Source organism: Phocoena sinus, chromosome 13 (genome assembly GCF_008692025.1).
Source record: "Phocoena sinus isolate mPhoSin1 chromosome 13, mPhoSin1.pri, whole genome shotgun sequence".
NCBI lineage: Eukaryota > Metazoa > Chordata > Mammalia > Artiodactyla > Phocoenidae > Phocoena > Phocoena sinus.
Window position 1 is genome coordinate 7,977,668 of NC_045775.1, and position 20,264 is coordinate 7,997,931.

At 34.7% G+C, this 20,264-nt stretch overlaps 1 protein-coding gene across 1 annotated transcript in view; it reads right to left on the reverse strand.

Annotated features, from left to right (window-relative positions):
* ROCK2 (Rho associated coiled-coil containing protein kinase 2) overlaps positions 1–20,264 on the reverse strand; it is a 137,723-nt gene that overhangs the window by 68,269 nt on the left and 49,190 nt on the right. The window contains exons 2-3 of the mRNA XM_032652509.1: positions 15,261–15,342; positions 13,928–14,028 (exon numbers count right to left, since the gene is read on the reverse strand). Coding sequence (XP_032508400.1) covers positions 13,928–14,028; positions 15,261–15,342 — 183 coding nt within the window. The remainder of the gene's footprint in view (positions 1–13,927; positions 14,029–15,260; positions 15,343–20,264) is intronic.

Consider the following 20,264-nt stretch of genomic DNA (forward strand, 5'->3'; position numbering starts at 1 on the left):
ACATTTTGGTAATTCTCACAATATTTCAGACTTTTTCATTGTCATTATTATATTTGTTACAGTGATCTGTGATCAGTAACTGTTCTGGGGTGCCCCAAACCATGCTCATATAAGACAGCAAACTTAATAAATGTTTTATGCGCTCTGCCTGCTCCATTGACCTGCTGTTCCCCTGTCTCTTTCCCTGATCTTGGGCCTCCTTATTCTCTGAGACACAACAATATCAAAATTAGGCCAATTCATGATCCTACAATGGCCTGTAGGTGTTCAGATGAAAGGAAGACTCGCACATCTCTCATTTTAAAGCAAAAGCTAGAAATGATTAGACTTAGTAAGAAAGGCATGATGAAAGCCAAGAGAGGTTGAAAGCTAGGCCTCTTGCGCCAGTTAGCCAAGTTGTGAATGCAAAGAAAAAGTTCTTGAAGGAAATTAGAAGTGCTACCCCAGTGAACACACAAATGATAAGAATGCAAAACAGCCTTATTGCTGATATGGAGAAAGTTCAGGTCTGAATAGAAGATCAAACCAGCCACAACATTCCCATAAGCCAAAGCCTAATCCAGAGCAAGGCTCTAACTCTCTTCAATTCTATGAAGGCCGAGAAAGGTGAGGAAGCTGCAGAAGAGAAGTCTGAAGCTAGCAGAAGTTGGCTGTCCGTGAACTTTCCCCATAATGTCAAAGAGCAAGGTGAAGCAGCAAGCGCCAATGTAGGAGATGCAGCAAGTTATCCAAAAGATGTAGCTGAGATAATTAACGAAGGTGGCTGCGCTAAACATATCTTCTCTGTACATGAGATAGCCTTATACTGGAAGAAGAAGCCATCTAGGACTTTCATAGTTAGAAACGAGAAGTCAATATCTGTCTTCAAAGTACAGGCTGACTCTCATGTTAGGAGCTAATGCAGCTGGTGACTTTTAAGTTGAAGTCAATGTTCCTTTACCATTCCGAAAATCCTAGGGCCTGTAAGAATTATGCCCATCTACTGTCTATGCCTTATAAATGGAACAATGAAGTCTAGATGACAGCACATCTGTTGCCAACATAGTTTACTAAATATTTTAAGCCCACTGGGGAGACCTATGCTCAGAAAAAAGATTCCTTTCAAATTATTATTTCTCATTAACAATGTACCTGGTCACCCAAGAGCTCTGATGGAGATGTACGATGATATTAATGTTGTTTTCATGCTTGCTAATACAACATGCATTCTGCTGCCCATGGATCAAAGAGTCATTTCAACTCTCAAGTCTTATTATTTAAGAAATACATTTTGTAAGGCTATAGCTGCCATAGACAGCAATTCCCCTGATGGATCTGGGTACAGGCCAACTAAAAAGTTTCTGGAAAGCATTCACCACTCTAGATGCCAGAAGGACATTCGTGATTCAAGGGAAGAGGTCAAAATATCAACATTAACAGGAGTTTGGAAGAAGTTGATTCCAACCCTCATGGACGATTTTGAGGGGTTCAAGACTACAGTGAAGGAAGTTACTGCAGACATGGGGGAAACAGACTCATTGTTCTCTACCCCAGAACTCGGTTTTCTTCTGAGAAGATACCATAACTTGCAATTTTTTGATGATGTTTCCTTGTATTGTCTGAGTCCCATATTAGAATGTAAGCTCAACAAAGGTAGGGATTATCCAAAGAGGAAATAGCAAAGGTATACCAGAGAGCAACTGCTACGGGGTTGATAACAAAACAGAGACACCAGATGTTAAACAGCATTGCAGGCACATTCAATTTCCAGCCAAAAAAAGAGTGGAGTAACCTTGATGATTTCCTGCACATTGAGGTGAGACATCTTGGGAGAAAGAACCATGCTCTAAAGCAAGGCCTACTCTAGCACTACCTAACATAGCCTTGTAATACCAAACCCTAAAAGATCAAAAGGGGAGTAGAGTTTGGAGTCCTTAAAAGGACTTGGGAAACAACTTGGTCTTTAAACACATCTATATTTACAAAGTAAAAAACTAAGGCTCCAAAAGTTAAGGGTTATCAGCAAGTAACTAGACATCTTATTAAAATGAAAATCAACACTTGTCGAAGAAAAATAACAAAATTCAGAGTCTCTATCACATATCAAAAAGGACCTGTACATAATTTTAAAATTACCTGACAGGCAAAGAGGAAAATGTGACTCATCATCAAGAAAAAAGCAGTCAATAGCAAACATCCCCAAAAGATGTTGGATTTAGCTAACAAATACTTTAAATATTTCTTATAACTATGTCCAAAGACCTAAAAGACAGTATGTTAAAGAAAAAAAGGAAAAAATAGTCTCAATGAGTGAACAGAAGTAAATACCAACAGAGAAATGGAAACTAAAAAAAGAACCAATTGGAAGTTCTATAACTGAAAAATAACTAAAATGGAAAATTCTTTGGAAGGGCTTAACAGAGAATGGAGATAGAAGGACATTCAGTGAACCTGAACACAAACCAATCTAGAGAATGAAGAGAAAAATGAATAAATGAAAATGAATAGAGACTTAAGGGCCTACAAGACAATTTTAAACAGTCTGAAATATGTGTAAATATAAACGGACTAAACACACAATTCACAGGCAGAGATTATGAGAATTAAAAAGCAAACCCTAACCTCATATATTTTAAATATAAGATCAAACAGGTTAAAAATAAAAAGATAGGAAAAGATACACCATGCAAACAGTAAGGATAAGAAAGTAGACACAGCAATATCAATAACAAAGTAGACTTCAAGGCAAAGAGAAAAAAAGGATAATTCAGATAAAAGGAGTAATAATTCATCAGGAAGGCATTAAAAATTCTAAATATGTTTGTATCTAATAAATAAGCTTAAAAATTCATGAAGCAGGGCTTCCCTGATGGCGCAGTGGTTGAGAGTCCGCCTGCCGTGAGCCATGGCTGCTGAGCCTGCACGTCCGGAGCCTGTGCTCCACAACGGGAGAGGCCACAGCAGTGAGAGGCCCGCGTACCGCAAAAAAAAAAAAAATCATGAAGCAAAAATTGACAGAACTAAAGAAAGAAACAGGCAAATCCTAATTTCAGCTGGAAATTTTAACATCCCTTCTCAGTACTTTATATAACAAATAAATAAAACATCAATATGGATAGAAAGAAAACACAGCCCAGGATGAAAACTGCCTAATCAAATTATAATTAGAAAGGTTATTATATCAATGGTTTATATCACTTATTATTTTGAAATACTTTGAAATTTAAAGTATTTTAAAATATTTTGAAATTTAAAGTGTTTTGATACACTGTAACTTTACATGAAAAGAATCCTATATGCCAAGGGCCAAATAAGTTATGATGAGGGTCACAGATTATATCTATCTTCTATATTAAATTACTAAACTGGAAAAACAATTCCTTTGATTTATATGGTGTTATGCCATTTATAGAATGCTGAAAATAAATATATGGGAAAGCAATATGAAAACATGGGTGGGAGGGTGGGGGATTAGAGTATGAAGAACCCTAGTCTTAAAAGTAGAAATCCCTTCCACAGTAGATAGACCAGCTTCTTACTTAGCAAATTTATCTCAAAGCAAATGCTCACTCCAGCAATGCTTTTAATAAAATGTTGTGGGTTTTTTTTAAAGTTTAAAACATTACTAAAAAGAGACAGCTAAGGTACTCTCTCTTCTGTATTTATGCCATTCTTCAAATGTTCTCTTATTCTAAGAATAAATCGGATTTCAGTGTTATCTTAACTTCATTAGAAAAAGCAATCATATAACAGTAAAAGCCAATTAATTTATACCATAATATTATTTATGCTTGACTCAGACCATGACAAGAGTTTTAAGAATTCTGCTATAAAGAACAGCTATGAACAGAAACTAAGATATTTGTCAGCTAGTAGGAAAGAGTTAAACATTTATTTATGTTTAATCTTTTATATATGAATTAACAAAAAACAACCTAGAGAAAAGAGCCGTTCATTCAAATAAACAAAATCACAGGCATAAGATGATTTTCTGAACATGAGAAAAATACCTGTTCTTGGTGCTTTATTCTTAGTGATTCTTTATGCAAAACTGTTTCCCTTTCTGTGCTTCCAAAATGCTTACAATAATCTAATATCAAAATTAGTTGTGTACATGTCTGCTTCATAAGCTCCTTTAAGAACAGAATACAATACAAACTTTCATTTGTGAGGCTGCCTAGTGGTTGGCACAATGCTGAATTATCCAATTTAACAAATTCAGCAAAATTATAGCTATGAGATCTGTAAAACTTTTAATAAATGAAGACAATTTTGGTTAGATGTTCTAGGTAATGAGGCCTGAATTTCATTTAAACTACTGTAACAGAACACTTCACAGGCTCATAACACAAGAGTCAGGAACCACCAGCTTGTAGTCTTTGACTTTATCTACAGAACAAACAGTAAGAGGCAATAGTTGTATTCATGCCAAACGTCTGCCTCATACCTTAAAATACATTAGTACTAGTATTACAAAGTACTGCAGTAAAGCACTGTTATTTTAGGAAAGCTGGTTTCCACTGACCTTCCTTGTGAGGATGTCTCCTTCTGAATGATTCTATTATAATCTTCCTCAGCATCTCTGTACGTTCCCCTTTGTTCTCTAGCTCTTTCTCCTTTATTCAATATGGATGGATAAATAGATATAGTAGCAATTCATCACAACAATGCAGAGTACTGCTTAAAAGCATGGATGTAGATGTCAACAAACCTGGGCAAAAGTCCTAACTATTTATGTACTATGTGGCCAATTCACTTAGTCTCTCTAAATTTCACTGAATTCATCTACTTAAGAATCTCACAGAATTGTTGAAAAGATAAAACAAGATAATGAATATAAATACTTAGCACACAGAATACAGTCAATGAAAATGTTAGCTAATTCCACCACAGACAAATGGAACTCAGTTCATTCTGTTATGAAACTTTACATGTGTCTCCCCTATGTCACTAGTCCATGATTACCTAAAGGACAAAAATATTGCTTCTCTTCCAATGTCTCTATTTGTTAGAGAAAAGAATGCTATATTCCTAGTTTCTAATTTTAAAAGTGGATGAATGCAAAAGTACCAGCTGATTGACTATATGTATGTGGGGAAAAAAAAAGATAATAAGGGTCAAAACAGTTAACAGTTTTATCTCAGCTGATGGAATTCTGAGGGATTTTTATTTTTTTAGATTTGCTTATTTGTGCTTTTTATAGCTAATATGTACTTCTTTAAAAAAAAACTTTTTTAAGTAGATGAAACATTCCTAAGTATAGCTAGAGACATGTTTGAAAAAGTCCTAAAATGGACCTAGATCTCCTAGAGCACTTGTGGACAAAAACTTTTGAAAATCATTCTAACCAAAATGCCCCATTTGAGGCTTTAAAATTTATTTTTAATATCAAAAATTACAATAGATTATTTTTACAAAAAGAACCAATGCATCTATTTGACAGATCTGGAACAGTTATTGTGTGCTGCTGAGGTTTCCACTAAAGACACAAGAAAAGCGTGTCCTCCTGCTTTCTGCCAGGTCTGGTTGTGGCAGCTAAGATTGAATGGGGGAATACAGGAATTACAAAAACATGGAGGAAGGGAGATAATTTACACAAATCAGAAATAACCTTGTAACCAGCGAGGAGCCTGTTTTATTCCAAAAAGGACTAAAAAATCTGAGTTTACATGACAAGTATTAGAGAATCATTTCCCATACACTCTTTCCTTCTGGTTGGTTCCACTTTAAAACCTTAGTTTAAAACCATTTAAATTAAGAGCAAGCCAGTAGAAGATTTAAAAAAAACACAAAAAAACCAAAAAACAAGATCTTCATCTCGTATCAGCCTTGAGTTCTATCACTGAGAATCTGTACCCCCTTAGCATTCTGGATCCCCAGGGAGCACCTGAGCCCAGGGATCAGGAATAATCACAGTCAATTCACATCAATGAAAACTTTCTACATTTCAGGTTCTGTGCTGTACAGGATATAAAAAGACAAGAAAAATCCAATCACTTATATGATCTAGCTGCACAAACACGTCCTTCACCAATGTTCAAGACTGTTCAAGACTGAATTAACAAATGGCTCCATGTTGAGGGTTCCCCCCTTTCTCCCTGCTGCTCTACAGATATTCCTACTAAACTGTGTACCTGACTAAAGAAGATCATCTTCCCAGATACAGGTGAACTATTTTCAGACACACAGGTATGAACTCCTCATGGGAATGCCAAAAGTACTGAAAAGACACAGTTCCTGCCCTCAAAAAATTTACAATATAAAAAGATTCAAAGAAGTATACATATAAACTACAGCACAAGGCATAATATGGGAAATTAAATAAAGCGATCATAATTAAAAGATGCAGATGAGAGAGGGCACACTCAAAGGGTAGGAAGGAAAGCAAAAGGAATCAGGAAACTTCTCTTTTAAAATAAGCACTGAGAGTGAGTGAAACAACATTTTTGGAGGAACAGACAAGTAAACGAGAGCATGCGATGAAATAAGTAGCCTGCTCAGAAAGGAGAGCATGATGGAAAATAAGGGTTAAAAAGATTAACTAGTGATATCTTAAATAAGAGGGCCTAGAAGGCAGGGACGAAGACTTCATGCTTCATTTAGTAGGCAAGGGAGCCATGAAATGCAAAGAAGATACAAGGAATATATTTGAGAAGGGTCAACTTGGCAGCAGTTTGTATTAGATAGATCTATGCTTCCCACCTTCATGTATCTCATTATAGAGAAGTGGCGAAATAAAGAAAACAAAATGAAACAAAGCATGTATGTTAGAAAAGCCCCATAGTTGATTCTATTATACCCTTATTGGGGTAGGAGTGGTATGTGAAAATACAAGGCTATGAAGTATGGGGGAAAAAGTCTGCCAAATAGTAATGTGGGTTCAGCTGAGCTTGGAGAGCATGAATCTGCAGAAGATTTAATAAATCCAGTCTTGGTATTTTCTCCATCAGCACTTCCTGATCCAAAATCAATAGTACAATGGTGAAACTGTTAGCGGAAGTAGAAAACAAAGCAGGACACAAAGTAGGCCCTCATACCTGACTGGGAATGAAAGGGTATCTTGGAGAAAGGCAATGGCAGTGAATACCCCCCCAAAAGTGGAGAGACTAGAGAAATATTATGAGCAGGACTTACTGAAAAATTAAATATAAGAAATGAGGGGAAGAGAAATCAATAATGACTCCCAATTTTTTGGCTTGAGCATCAACTGGGTTGATGCTAGAGTCATTTATTTATTAAGATGGGAAAGTAAGAGAAGGAACAGATGGAAGGAAGAGCAAAGTTAGAGAGGGAATCAAGCATTCTAATTTCACATGTTTTAGATGTCTGTGATACAGCTTAATGGAGCTGTCAAATAAGCTACCATGAATATGAGTTTGGTGAGCAAAGTAGAAAGTTCTGAGCAGTAGCTATAAATTTGAGCCTTGACATCACATGGATTGTATTTAAAGTTAGAGGAATGCATGAACTTGCCTTGGGAGAAAATGCAGATAAAAAAAAATAAGAGCCTAGCCTTTGGGAACTACAATACTTACAAGTCAGGAGGAAAATGAACCACTAAGGAAACTGAGAAGGAAGAGCCAGTAATGTAGAAAAAATGGTGTTTCAAGAAAGAAGAACTGACTACTTGTAAGAGGTTGATTAAGATGATAGTGAAACACCATGTAGCCAATAAAATTACATACAAAGTCTATATTGGCACAGAAAACTGGTTATGGCCATAGAGCAAAGAGAATGGACTCTGGAGTCCTCTGCCTAAGTTCAAATCTCAGTTCAACCACTTAGCAGCTGTGTGAATTCTCGCAAGTCATTTATCTTATCTACCTGAATTTCCCCATCTGTAAAATGGGAATAACAGCAGTTATACCATCTAGAAAGACTGTTGTAAAGACTGGTTACTATATACCACTTGCTTGGCAGCCTGCCTGGCATGTTGTAACTGTTATACAACTGTTATACAACTGTTACTATTTACTGCTGCATAATAAAACACAGGTTGTAAAACCATGTACATAATATGGTCCCTTAATATACATATATTACACATATCTTTAGAAACAGAAAAGTTGGAAAGCTATACATCAAAGTAATAGAAGTAGTTATCTCTCAGTAGTGGGACTGCAGGTGATTTTAAAAAGTATAATGTTGGCTTATTTTATTATTCTACTATGAACATATTTGATATATAAATAAAATAATTTTTAATTTCAAGGGAGAAAAATTAGCATTGATACAATTTTTATAACTCAATACAGAAAGGTTTCAACTTTCCTAGAATGAAAATAATTAGAATAAAATATAAATATCCACTGAAAATAATTTGACACTAGTTTTGCAACAGTCCCCAAATATTTCTAATCATCAAAGCACTAAAAGATTACCAACAGGCTGGTTACCTTTATGTTTGAAAATGGGAATCGAGAGAAGACATGAGATTTTCATATTTTACCTAATTCTAAGTAATTTAGACCTTTGAGAATGAGAATACATTCACATATTAATCTGTGGAGCTTTAAATAAAACCAGCAAGAAAAAATTTAATGTCACATTTTCTTAAGGAGAATGAGTAGACGATATCGCAAAACCAATTAAAGGTTTCCAAACTCCAAAATAATAAGATATAACTTCAAAATAAAAATATTTCCACTGTTACCATGAAAACTTGTTTTTATACATCTCCCCCGAGTAAAGAATCATATATAAGTAATTCCTAACATATATGCATTACATTTAAGAAGATTAATTTATAACTTTACTTTTAGAACCTACACCACAATTTCTTTCTGAAACTATAACAGTTTCAAAACAAAAGCTCCGTGGATGTAAAGGTGCCTTGTCTGAGTAGTTTACCTGTTTAATGTGTTGACGATACTTATATGCTTATAATGATACTTGACATTTAATAAACATTTGCTAATCAACTAACCAAAGGAATATCTGAAGAACAATGTATATTCTACTAATAGAGAGGAAGACTGTATTTTTACCTTAAGAAGGCATTTGCAAGGCTAGAATTTATAACTTTCTTTTTCAAAGAAAATTAGTGTCCAAGAAAAGTTAATAAACATAAACGAAAAAAGTAAGCATGCATACCATGGTCAAAAGGTTACCTCCCTGAAAAATTCATCCCAAAATACATACATACATACATACATACATACATACTGTAGTGGGGTGAATCATGTGTCCCCCTCACCCACAATTCACATTTTGAAGCCCTAACCTCTAGTACCTCAGAATGTGACTGTATTTGGAGACAGGGCCTTTAAAGACATGATTACATTAAAAAGAGGCAGTTAGGGATGGTGCTAATCCAACCTGACTGGAGTCCTTATGAGAAGAGGTGATGAAGGACATACAGAGTGACACACCAGGGATGTTCATGCACAGAGGAAAGACCATGTGAGGACACAGTGGGAAGGTGGCCATCTGTAAGCCATGGAGAGAGACCTTGGAAGAAACTAAACATGCTAACACCTTGATCTTGAACTTCTAGCCTTCAGAACTGTAAGGATATAAATTTCTGTTGTTTAAGCACAGTCTGTGGTATTTTGCTATGGCAGCCCTAGCAAATTAACATACATAAATATATATGAAAGTAAGAACAAGACTTCTGATTATTTATTCAAAATTAAAACTCATTTAATGCCATAAATCCACAGAAACTGACAATAGTGACAATAGCTTATATTTACTTGATACCTACAATGTGCCACGTCCATGATAAGTACCACATATGTATAACATATTAGTCCTCACAAAACCTCTTATAAAAGTTCTATTATTAGTGCCACTCCAAGATAAAGAAATGAAACCTTTGATGACAGGAAACCTGCATACCATAGAACAAAAACAAAAGTAGATGGCTTTGACTGTTTTTCCACAGTACCAGTGTACTTTATGCAAAAATATCTATTAAAAGTTGAACATTACTACCTTAACTATAAAAACATGTTTTGTTAAGCCAATATGTGAAATTAGTAAATGAATCTTTAAAAGGACCTTAACTGCTTTTCCAGCAGGCTCCAATTTTAGCCTACAATTTATTACCTATTCACTATGTGTCAGATACTATTCTAGATATTTTCCATATATTAGCTCATTTCATACTCATAGCAACCTATGAATAATGAACTATTATTATCTTCACTTTACAAATAAGGACACTAAGTCACAAAGAAGTTAGGTAGTTGAGAGGTCTAGCTCCAGAGTACATGCTTTTTTTTTTTAAAGCCAGTTTTACATTTATTTATAAATTCATTTCAAAATCCTTGATTCACCTTTTTTTTTTTTGGCCACACCTCGCAGCATGTGGGATGTTAGTTCCCTGACCAGGGATGGAACCTGCACCCCTGCAGTGGAGGCACAGAGTCTTACTGGACCACCATGGAAGTCACCAGAGTACATGTTCTTAATCAATATACTATACTGACTCATATTATGTTCCATCAAAATGAGATGTGATAAAATATCCCAAAAGAGTAGAATCCAAAAACAAGAGGGATATTACATAAAACCATCCATTGTTGTGGACCTTTCATGATATAAAAACATAAATGTACATCTCCTCTGTAGATAGGGGAAATAAAGACAAAAGACAACAAGCTGAACAAATTTTGCCCTCCAGGGATTATAGAACTTTTCAATCCAGGAGAAATGCCTTTTCTGATGAGGAAATCTACACCCAAATAAATTAAATGACTTGTCACTCTCCTGACTCTGACATTTTCACATGTATTCCTTCTGTATTTTAACTCCCACTCCATGCCCACTTCTTCATGTGGCCAACTCCTTTAACTTAACTCAAATGTCACTTTCTCACAGCAAGACCGTTCCTAACTGCCCAGTCTGAATAAGGCACATTCCTCCATTATTCTCTCTCATAGCACCCAGATCTTTTCCTTCATGGCATTTATTGTAATCTGAAAAAACTTTACTTGTTTAAAGTAAAATTCTTCATCTCCTCCACAAAACTACCACTTTCAGCAAGATACAGGCTATGTTACTGTATCTTTAGAGGCTAGCACAGCTCCTGGAACGTAACAGATCCTGATTAACTATTTCATTGATGGATATAGATAAATGCGCTGTTTTATGTCTGACAATTAATTGCTAACATTTACTAAACACTTATTATTGAATATATTCCAAGAACTGTTCCAAGTGCTTTATATATATTGTCACATTTAATTCTTCCAGTAATCTCATGAGGTATAAACACTATTGTTATCTTCATTAACAGATAAGAAACTAAGCACAGAGATATTAAGGAACTTGTCTGAAGTCACAGCTAGACAGTAAAAGAGTCTAAATTCAACCGCAGGTAGTCTGGACTCTAGCTCTTATACTGCGGTAGCGTTGCTGTGACATACCAAAGATACTTTTACAATAAGAATTTTCTTCGTGGAAATTGATTGGTAGGTCCTCTGTGACAACGTATTTTTACTTGACCAGAAAAAGCATTTCACAAGGGAAGACACACTTGCACCTACTACTGTAACACTTTTTTCAGATGAGTAGAAAAAATAATCATAAAGATGTGCCAAATATGGAACGTTCCCTATGTATCTGCCTAACTAACTTATCCTCCACATACGAATCAACTTCAAAAGGCTATGGGAGAAGCACTTGGGCTTTTCCCTTTTCAATCTCATTCTTCTTTTAAGAGTCCCTGCCTAAGGTAACAACCAAGAACTAAAGCCAAAACAAACATGTACAAGCTCTCAGGTCAGGTCATCAAATTAGTGGAACGTTAAAATGTTTTTCATTTTTAAAAACATATGACTTTGTTTCTGCATATCCTGTGGCCAAAATGAAATACGGGATGGAAATTAACAACAAAAATAAAAGCCTCTGTTTCTCTGTTTTCCTTTCCTTTAACATATTGAACTTTAATGATCAAATTAATCTAACACAGAACAATGACTACCCTGACACAAAAACATGACAAGTTAAGGTCTGTCATATTTCCCCCCAAAAATGCAACTTCAAATTCTAGTGTTTATTCCCTAACCACAATGAAATAAGTATGAAGAAACAATGTGCCTGTTTCAAATACATGTATTGTATTTGAAACATGCACACAATAGTATGACTCCTATATCAAATACTAAATAATAATAATGGTTAACACTCAGAGAACACTACAACCAGGCTTATTTATTTTGTTAATTCATTTAGTTTCCTATAACGACCCCCATAACATAGTTGTCATTATCTGTATTCTACAGGTTGGAACTCAAAGAGACTGAGAAATCTGCCTGAACTCACCATGATCTTTTGAGTTTGACCATGGCAGAGCTAGGATTCAACTACTTTATAATTTCCCTATCTTATAGAAACTGTCATATCAACAGTCATGTAATCTAATCGCCCACCCTACCCACTAGAGCATTCTACCAGCTGAAGCTTCAGCACTTTCACTGACTAAGAACAAAAATAAAACAAAAACAAAACCTCATTACTTTCAAAGGCAGCCCATTCTTCAAATCTACTCCCAATCAACATCTCAATTCCTTCAGCCATACCTCAGATGGCATTATTTCAAGTCCCTGAGCATTATTCGTCCCTTTTAAAACAGGGCAACAGGGCATCTAGAGTGGATTAAATATGCCAGGTATGGCCCAGTCATCTCAAATTAGAGAAAACCTTATCTCTATTATCTTAGAAATTTATTACAGCAGTCTAAACTTTACTATTTTGGGTAGCCACGTCACCAATGACTTTTGCCTGGTTTACATTCAGGAAAATTGTTCTTTAATTCATAATCACTGTTAAGCAATCTATTCCTTGAGTTCTTCACACCCAAGTACAGGTCATTATTCTGGTTAAATTTCACTTCTTCTATCTGGCTAATGACCTCCCCATTTGATGATTTCTGGGTTTTGGCTCATCTTCATACTTCAGTTTTAACTCATTTGCAAAGTTATTCAACATGCCACCATTGCCTCCATACAAGTCATTAATAAAATGTGTAATAGGAGAGGAAAGAATCCTAAAACCTGACCTTAGGGATCTCTGTCCAAGGAACCATTCATGCCTTCATCAGGCTCCTCAGAATACAGCTATTAACGTAGTTATAAAGCTCCCTATCCATATGCTTATTCGTTGACACTTCTCCGTATCATCCTCAAGTATGTCAAACTTTTTCAAATATCTTACGGATATATATTACACCTATTGCACTATCCTGATCTACAAGTTCAATAAACCTATCAAAGAAAGAAGGAATGAAAGAGAAAAAGACAAAAGGTTAGTCTGTCATGACTTGTTCCTAGAGAAACCCATGCTGGCACGTAGTCAGTTTTTCTTGGTGCTCCATCAAGAATAAAGCACTATTAAGTTAAAAACAGAATTTGACTCCATAGTTTAACTATAAGAAGAAAAAAAAAAGAAGAAGAGTTTCATATTCGGGTGATGAAAATAGGAATATTACATTATAGTTCTTCATATAATAATATAAATAAAATATCTGAAATATTTGAAAACATCTAGAAGTATTTCCAGTGCTACCACTTTGGTCTACAAAGGTAAATTTTATATTTACTTTCAGTTATTAAAATGCCTTTGTTGGGTTTCTCGTATATCTAAATAAATCTCAGTTAATTAAGCAGAGATGTTATTAATCTGAACATACTAAATAAAAACACAGTAGTTCTGGAAGAATATTAACTGCTAGGCAGATCATGAGTGAAGCCAAGTTGGCCTTATTCTAGATCCCAGTGTTTCAGAGCTGGAAAAGACCTGGTATTTATAGCACAATTATCTCTTTTTATAGATGAAGATACTGAGGCTCTCAGAGATGGAATGACTTGACCAAGCTCATAAAACTAATTTTCTGGCATGGTTGGACACAGAAATTAGATTTACTCAAGGGCCACTGATAATGTTTCACAAAACCATGTCATTAAAAGAAATAATAAAAAGAACAAAACATATTCTTTCTTACCAGCTGGACTTCACCAAAAGCACCTCTTCCAATAACTTTTACAACATCATAGTCTTCTGCCTTCATCTGTAGACCTCTGATCTTTTTCACAATTTTCTCATCTACAGTAAAAAGATCACCATAATATCAATCACCATATTGATAAGCAACCTTTTAAAATAATCACCATATTTGTAAACAAATTTTTATTTCAAGAAACTGGGCTTAGTTTCCAGCTAAATCTGTCAATTTTTAAATGTTGCTATTTAAAACTCTAACACACATACACTTTACATCAAAGGACAAAACTCTCTGGCTTAACACATATAAACACATTAATGACTACCAAAAAGTAGCAGTTAAACTATTCTGTTTCTGACTCTGTTGCTTGGCAAGTTATATGACAGCTGAAACTATGATGATCCAGGCAATCCTGGAGTACACTCTGAATCATTGCAGAAAGCTGCTATGAAAGTACACAAGGCTAATCTCAATCATCAATATTGGTAGATCACTTCTTTGAAAAACAGTAATCACATATTGTAGATTTGATAACTATAGATAAGATTTTTTAATTAGGAAAACAGCCTAGTCTCTGATTAATTCCAAATTAAAGAGCATACTGTGTTCACATAAAGTGTATATAATTATTTTGAGAATTTCTTATTCTCAGAATTCAACTTCATTTACAACTTAATTGCAACATCAATACTGGCATATATTAATAGTTACTATGTTTATGGCAATAACTGTTATCACATTATCTTTCATTAACTAGACTGAAATGTCTACATTTATACAAACATAAAGCTCACTAAGTCTTCTGGATAATGTAAAGCTAAGTCTTAGAGTTGTTAACATTAATTGAAAACTTCTCTTGGAACTGCCATAAATGACCTGTCCTGAAATTCTAAGCAATCTTAATTTAATCAAAATCTTGAACTTTACCTACTTTACATACTTTGATTTGGCAATTCTGCTTTGAAATAAAGAATATTAGTATTTAAATAAATCAAATGGCAAACAAAAAATTTAATAAGTTAAAGTTTGTGGACTGTAATAATATTAATTAAACATAAATCTCTTATCAAAAGTAGAGTCAGGGCTTCCCTGGTGGCGCAGTGGTTGAGAGTCCGCCTGCCGCTGCAGGGGACACGGGTTCGTGCCCCGGTCCGGGAAGATCCCACATGCCGCGGAGTGGCTGGGCCCGTGAGCCACGGCCGCTGGGCCTGCGCGTCCGAAGCCTGTGCTCCACAGCAGGAGAGGCCACAACCGTGAGAGGCCCGCGTACCGCAAAAAAAAAAAAAAAAAAAGTAGAGTCATATGATCAAATATGAAATTTACACATACTTACATCTATTTAAGAAATTATCTATATTTTTGTTTTTCCTCAAAGCAGGGAAATCCAAATCAAGGACCAAGGAATTTAAGCCATCCTGTTTAACAAAAAAATAAAAAGAGAAAAAAGAAAGTTGTTACAATTTTCAAGCATTCAAGATAAAAAGCCTTTAAATTTTATTGTTTTGTTCTCACTGAGTAAATGTTAATCCACTTTGATATGAAACTGCCCCCAGTGGCACCATATCCAATAGCTTTAAATAGCTTCCTAACTTCTGCCAGAGAATATTAGGGTTGACCCTATCATGTTTTCCATTGTACTTTTAGCCAGGAGAAAAACGTCATTTTAGAATATGCATCCACTATTACTTTTGCTAGTCAGATGTTTTTTCTCTCTTCCAATGTCCAGTAAAATTTTACCAAGCTTTTGACTTTAAGAAATATACCCAGACTAGTTCCCATTCATTCAACAAGCATTAATTTTGTGCCTAGTGTATACAAAGAAAAGAAAATCTAAAAATAAGTGAGACACTAACTATCCTTACCCTCAGGAAATTCAGGCTCAAAACTAAATTTCCCCTAAAAACATGAAAACAGGATGATGCACTGTTCAGGTTTCTATTTTCTTCTGTAAGTTTTCTGTATTTTCCAGACTTTCTACAACAAGCATGCATTGAATTTATAATCAAAATATGAAAAAGTACATACATATAACTTGGTGGGAGTGAAAAAAACTAGTAAGAAACAAATCAAGTCTCAAATTACTTAATGGATATGATTGTGAAGAAAACAGTATTTTTAAAACACTAGTGCATATATTGTTTCATCCCCAAGTAAATGAGGAGGGCAGAAGGACATATTCTCATTTAAAAAATAAACAAACTAAAGTTCAGAGAGATTAAGTGACTTTGGCATGCTCAAGTCTTGCTATTAGAAAATGATGTAGCAAAATACTACCTAAATCTTAGAGGTTCAATATACTTAACTCATCTCCCTCATCTCAACCACCAGTGGAAGCTTGGAAGGGGAAAGAAGGAAGCTGGAGGATTACAGAAAACAAAACAGTAATAAAGAGAACTTTTGAGGATCTGGGTAGGGAGAAAATGTGGGGAAATTTACATGCAAAACTTAGAAAGGTAACTTGAGTTTTTAATTTACTAATTCTAGAAGAACTGAAAGTTATCACAGAGAAATAGAGTTACACAAAGATTAAATAAACAGGAAAAAATCTGGAAAGTTTATAACTATTTTCCCATAATATACCCCACTAGTGTAGAGTCAGAGAGCTTTTTCAGCAGTTGGAACACTTGAACAGTTGCTCAACTCAACAATAATACTATTTTGTTTTTTTAAAACTATTTCTTGAAGATCACATACTATTTCATTTGTGCATTAAGTTTTTCTGGTAATATTTATTTTTGAATAATACTAATACCTTAATTTGCTAATAATTTACATCAGAAGATAATGTAGGGGTAATACATATTTATATATTTATACTTGAGGTTCTATGTTTATAAATTTTTACATTTGAAACTTCTTCTATTTAGTACCAATTTTTAAGAAACAAATTCTGAATTTTTAAAAGATACTAGTATTTTCAGTACACAAAATTGATACTGAGTTACAGTTGCTGGATTACCTCAAGACTTGAATGAAAGCCTATGTCTATGACCATCCTCGTTAAGCAGTTTCATACAAACCTTAGGAGGTTAAGATAGTTTTTTTCAGTGCCTTGTGATTTCAACTGTGATTCTTTTCATAGAAAGTGATAATAAAGCTAAGATAAAGAAACTTTTAAAAGAATAAAACTTATATTAAAGAAAAGCCTACAACTAAAAACTTCAAAGCAAATGAAGAAAATTAACACTATTTGTCCCTTTCCCTACTTTCAAATGCACCAGAGATGACAGGGAGAACATTTAAAGTCATAGCTCCACTGAAAGGAAAAAAAACACCACCACCACAAAATATTCAAGAACGAGAAAGAAAAATGCTAAGCAATGTAGGAGCTAAAGTCACAAAGATCTACTGGATTTCAGGGCAGAAAGCAATAAGACCAATAATTGAGAATTAAAAGAACCTAAATGTGGTAATGGGCGAAAACCAGACTGATTACTGGGGTTTAAAACGGTAGCTGGAGTGAAAATCCCAGCTCCTAAAAGAGACACTAAAAAAAAAAATCTTATTGCCCAAGTTTCATATGAAACTGCATAAAGAGGTAGAGCAGACACAGCTTTCAAGTAAATCTTAAGCTAAGCCCCCAGAACTTGCCCAGTTACCAGATCTCCCGCATCTCTAGTATCACTGGCTTAAAATATGTGAATCAGCTGTAACACTGGAACTGACTTGGGTTGTCTGTACGTAAAAAGTTAGCATCAGAGGACAGTAGAGAGAAAAGTGATTTATCCTACTCTCTTTCTGAATAAACAGGTACAAGCCAACATCCAATTTTTCCCATTACAATCGTCATGGTGGAAAAAAGTATGTACAGAATGGCCTATTTTCCTAACTTTTCCTGAACACAGAGCCTTTTATACTTTAGTTGCCAAGAAGGAAATGAAGTATTGGACTTGATTTACTCTCACTATAAACTGCTTCTAAATATCTAACTGTTTTTAAATCTCCAAATATAATGCACCCACCAAGGAAAAAAAAGAAAAAGAAAAAAAAGGAAGGAGGTTGGAAAGACTTCACCAACCTGTAATGTCTAAAGTGATAGCAAAATGATGGAGGACATCCTTCTAGGAATTTCAATTGTTAAATGCAGCAAATTATCTTTTAGATGAAAGTTTCATATGTTATGAGTTGTGAGTATATGGGTGGTATTTAAAGCCATAAAACTGGATAAGATCACTAAAGGAGTAAGTGTAGACAAATAAAAAAGGACCAAGGGACTGAGTCCTGGATACACCACTTATTAAGAGACCGTGGAGTACAGGAGACTGAGAAGCAAGCAGTAAAGGAGGGAGAAAATCGAGACTGCTGTGGTATCTTGGAAGCCAGGTGAAGCATGTAGCAAAGAGGGAGAGAGTGATCACAAAATCAGTATGACTGGTAAGTCAAGTAAATCAGACTGAGACATTAGACACTTTGAGGTCATCAGTGGCTTCTATAAAAGCTATTTAGATCATAAATTTGTGCTTCCAAACCACCGTGCACCAACTTTCTTAGCACTTGTTTTTCCATAATTGCTGCACGTTTAAAAAACAAAACAAAAACCTCCTTTAAGATGTTACTGGGAATTCCCTGGCGGTCCAGTGGTTAGGACTCCGCACTTTCACTGATGAGGGTGCAGGTTCAATCCCTGGTTGGGGAACTGAGATCCCACAAGCCGCACTGCGCAGCCAAATTTAAAAAAAAAAAGATGTTACTGTGAGTTCACATTCATAGACCCTAAATAATACCAAGCATTCAACTTGACCACAAGTTATGTGATACCTTACGGTCTATCTACCAAAAACTATAACTAAATTACACAGGTCAATACAGTATTTATTATTAATAATAGGAACTTTTCCTCACTACTTTGTACCATGTGCTGAGCACAGCTCAAGCAATCAACATTTTAATCCTCACAACAATGTATAAACTAGGTACTATTATTATACTCACATTTAGTAGGCACAGAAACCGAAGTTTAGAGAGGTTAAAAAACCTGCCCCAGCCGATACATTTTATAAGTGACAGAATCAGAATTTTATGATACATTTATACTTTATTACTGAAATTAAAGTTAATAAAGTTATTCCTCTAACAGAATACTGAACAATATCCACATTTTAAAGTTAAGACAACAAAATAGGGAACATATTTCTGTGTATCTGCTGTACAGATAAGTGACCAGGAAGTGTCATGTAAATGAATTTGTAATATTTACATTTTCGCCTTCTGTTATTACAACTCCAAATACAAACACAAAAGTAAAAACAGTGGGGCCAAACAAATCCATCGCTAGCGTATAAAACATAGATTTTAAAGCCACCCTCTTTGCATGCAGAAAACCTTCTGAATCTTATGTATATGCCATATTATTTTTTATAGTAAACTTTCTATTTCACCTAGAAAAATCTAAGTAATATTAACTAATCTGCTATCATTTATCAATATCAGTTAAATAAAATACTTAATGCTTATTTTATAATATAGCTTTGTAAGTACATTAGTTTAAGATCTGTCAACCAAATTAATGACAAACTAAATTTATCCTGTCCCCTATCAAAAGAGAATATTTGAAGGAAAAAAAAAGTTATCTAGGAAAATAAGAAATTAAAGAGTAATGGGTGAAAGTGTCTTGCACATATTTTGTGTGATATAAGTTAACTTCACCATAAGCTTGAGTAGCTAATTTAACAAAGCGTAAGAACTGTTTTCTGGTTTGCTTTTATGAATCTTTACCTATAGCTATAGTAAAATCAGCTCTTAAAGCTCTCTACAAAACAATATAGGTGGTACATTAATGAAGTAATAGGTGTCTAAGAGAGTAATATTCATATTTAGAACAGTTAAGGGAATATTATAACAAAAACTTGCTTAAAACCTGAACTCTGAATTGTGGGGAAGGGGAACCTCTGAACAAAGAATACAGTTCCCACTGATCTTAAGCCTTTCATGCTATATATCAATACATATAGTATATATACTTTTCTCTCTCTCTCTCTCTGTGTGTGTGTGTGTGTGTGTGTGTGTGTGTGTGTGTTACACATCATTAAAACTGTTTTGGATGTACTGGACAACAATCAATTAACCGACAAGATAAAAACATCACGGGGCAAATAAACAGTAAAACATTTAAAAATCTGTATGCCATCACTATTCTCAGGCATTTTCACATATCTTATCTAATATACTGTCTACTTCATCAGAGAGGAAGTATGAGACAAAAATTAGTTTAAAATTCCCCAAGTTTGCTAAGTTTCAAGGAAGGTTTGCTATTACAGAGACTTATCCTCCAAACACTTTTAAATCCTTATTTGTGTTTGAAGCTGGGAGGGAAGGGGTCATGCGGAGTCATACAACC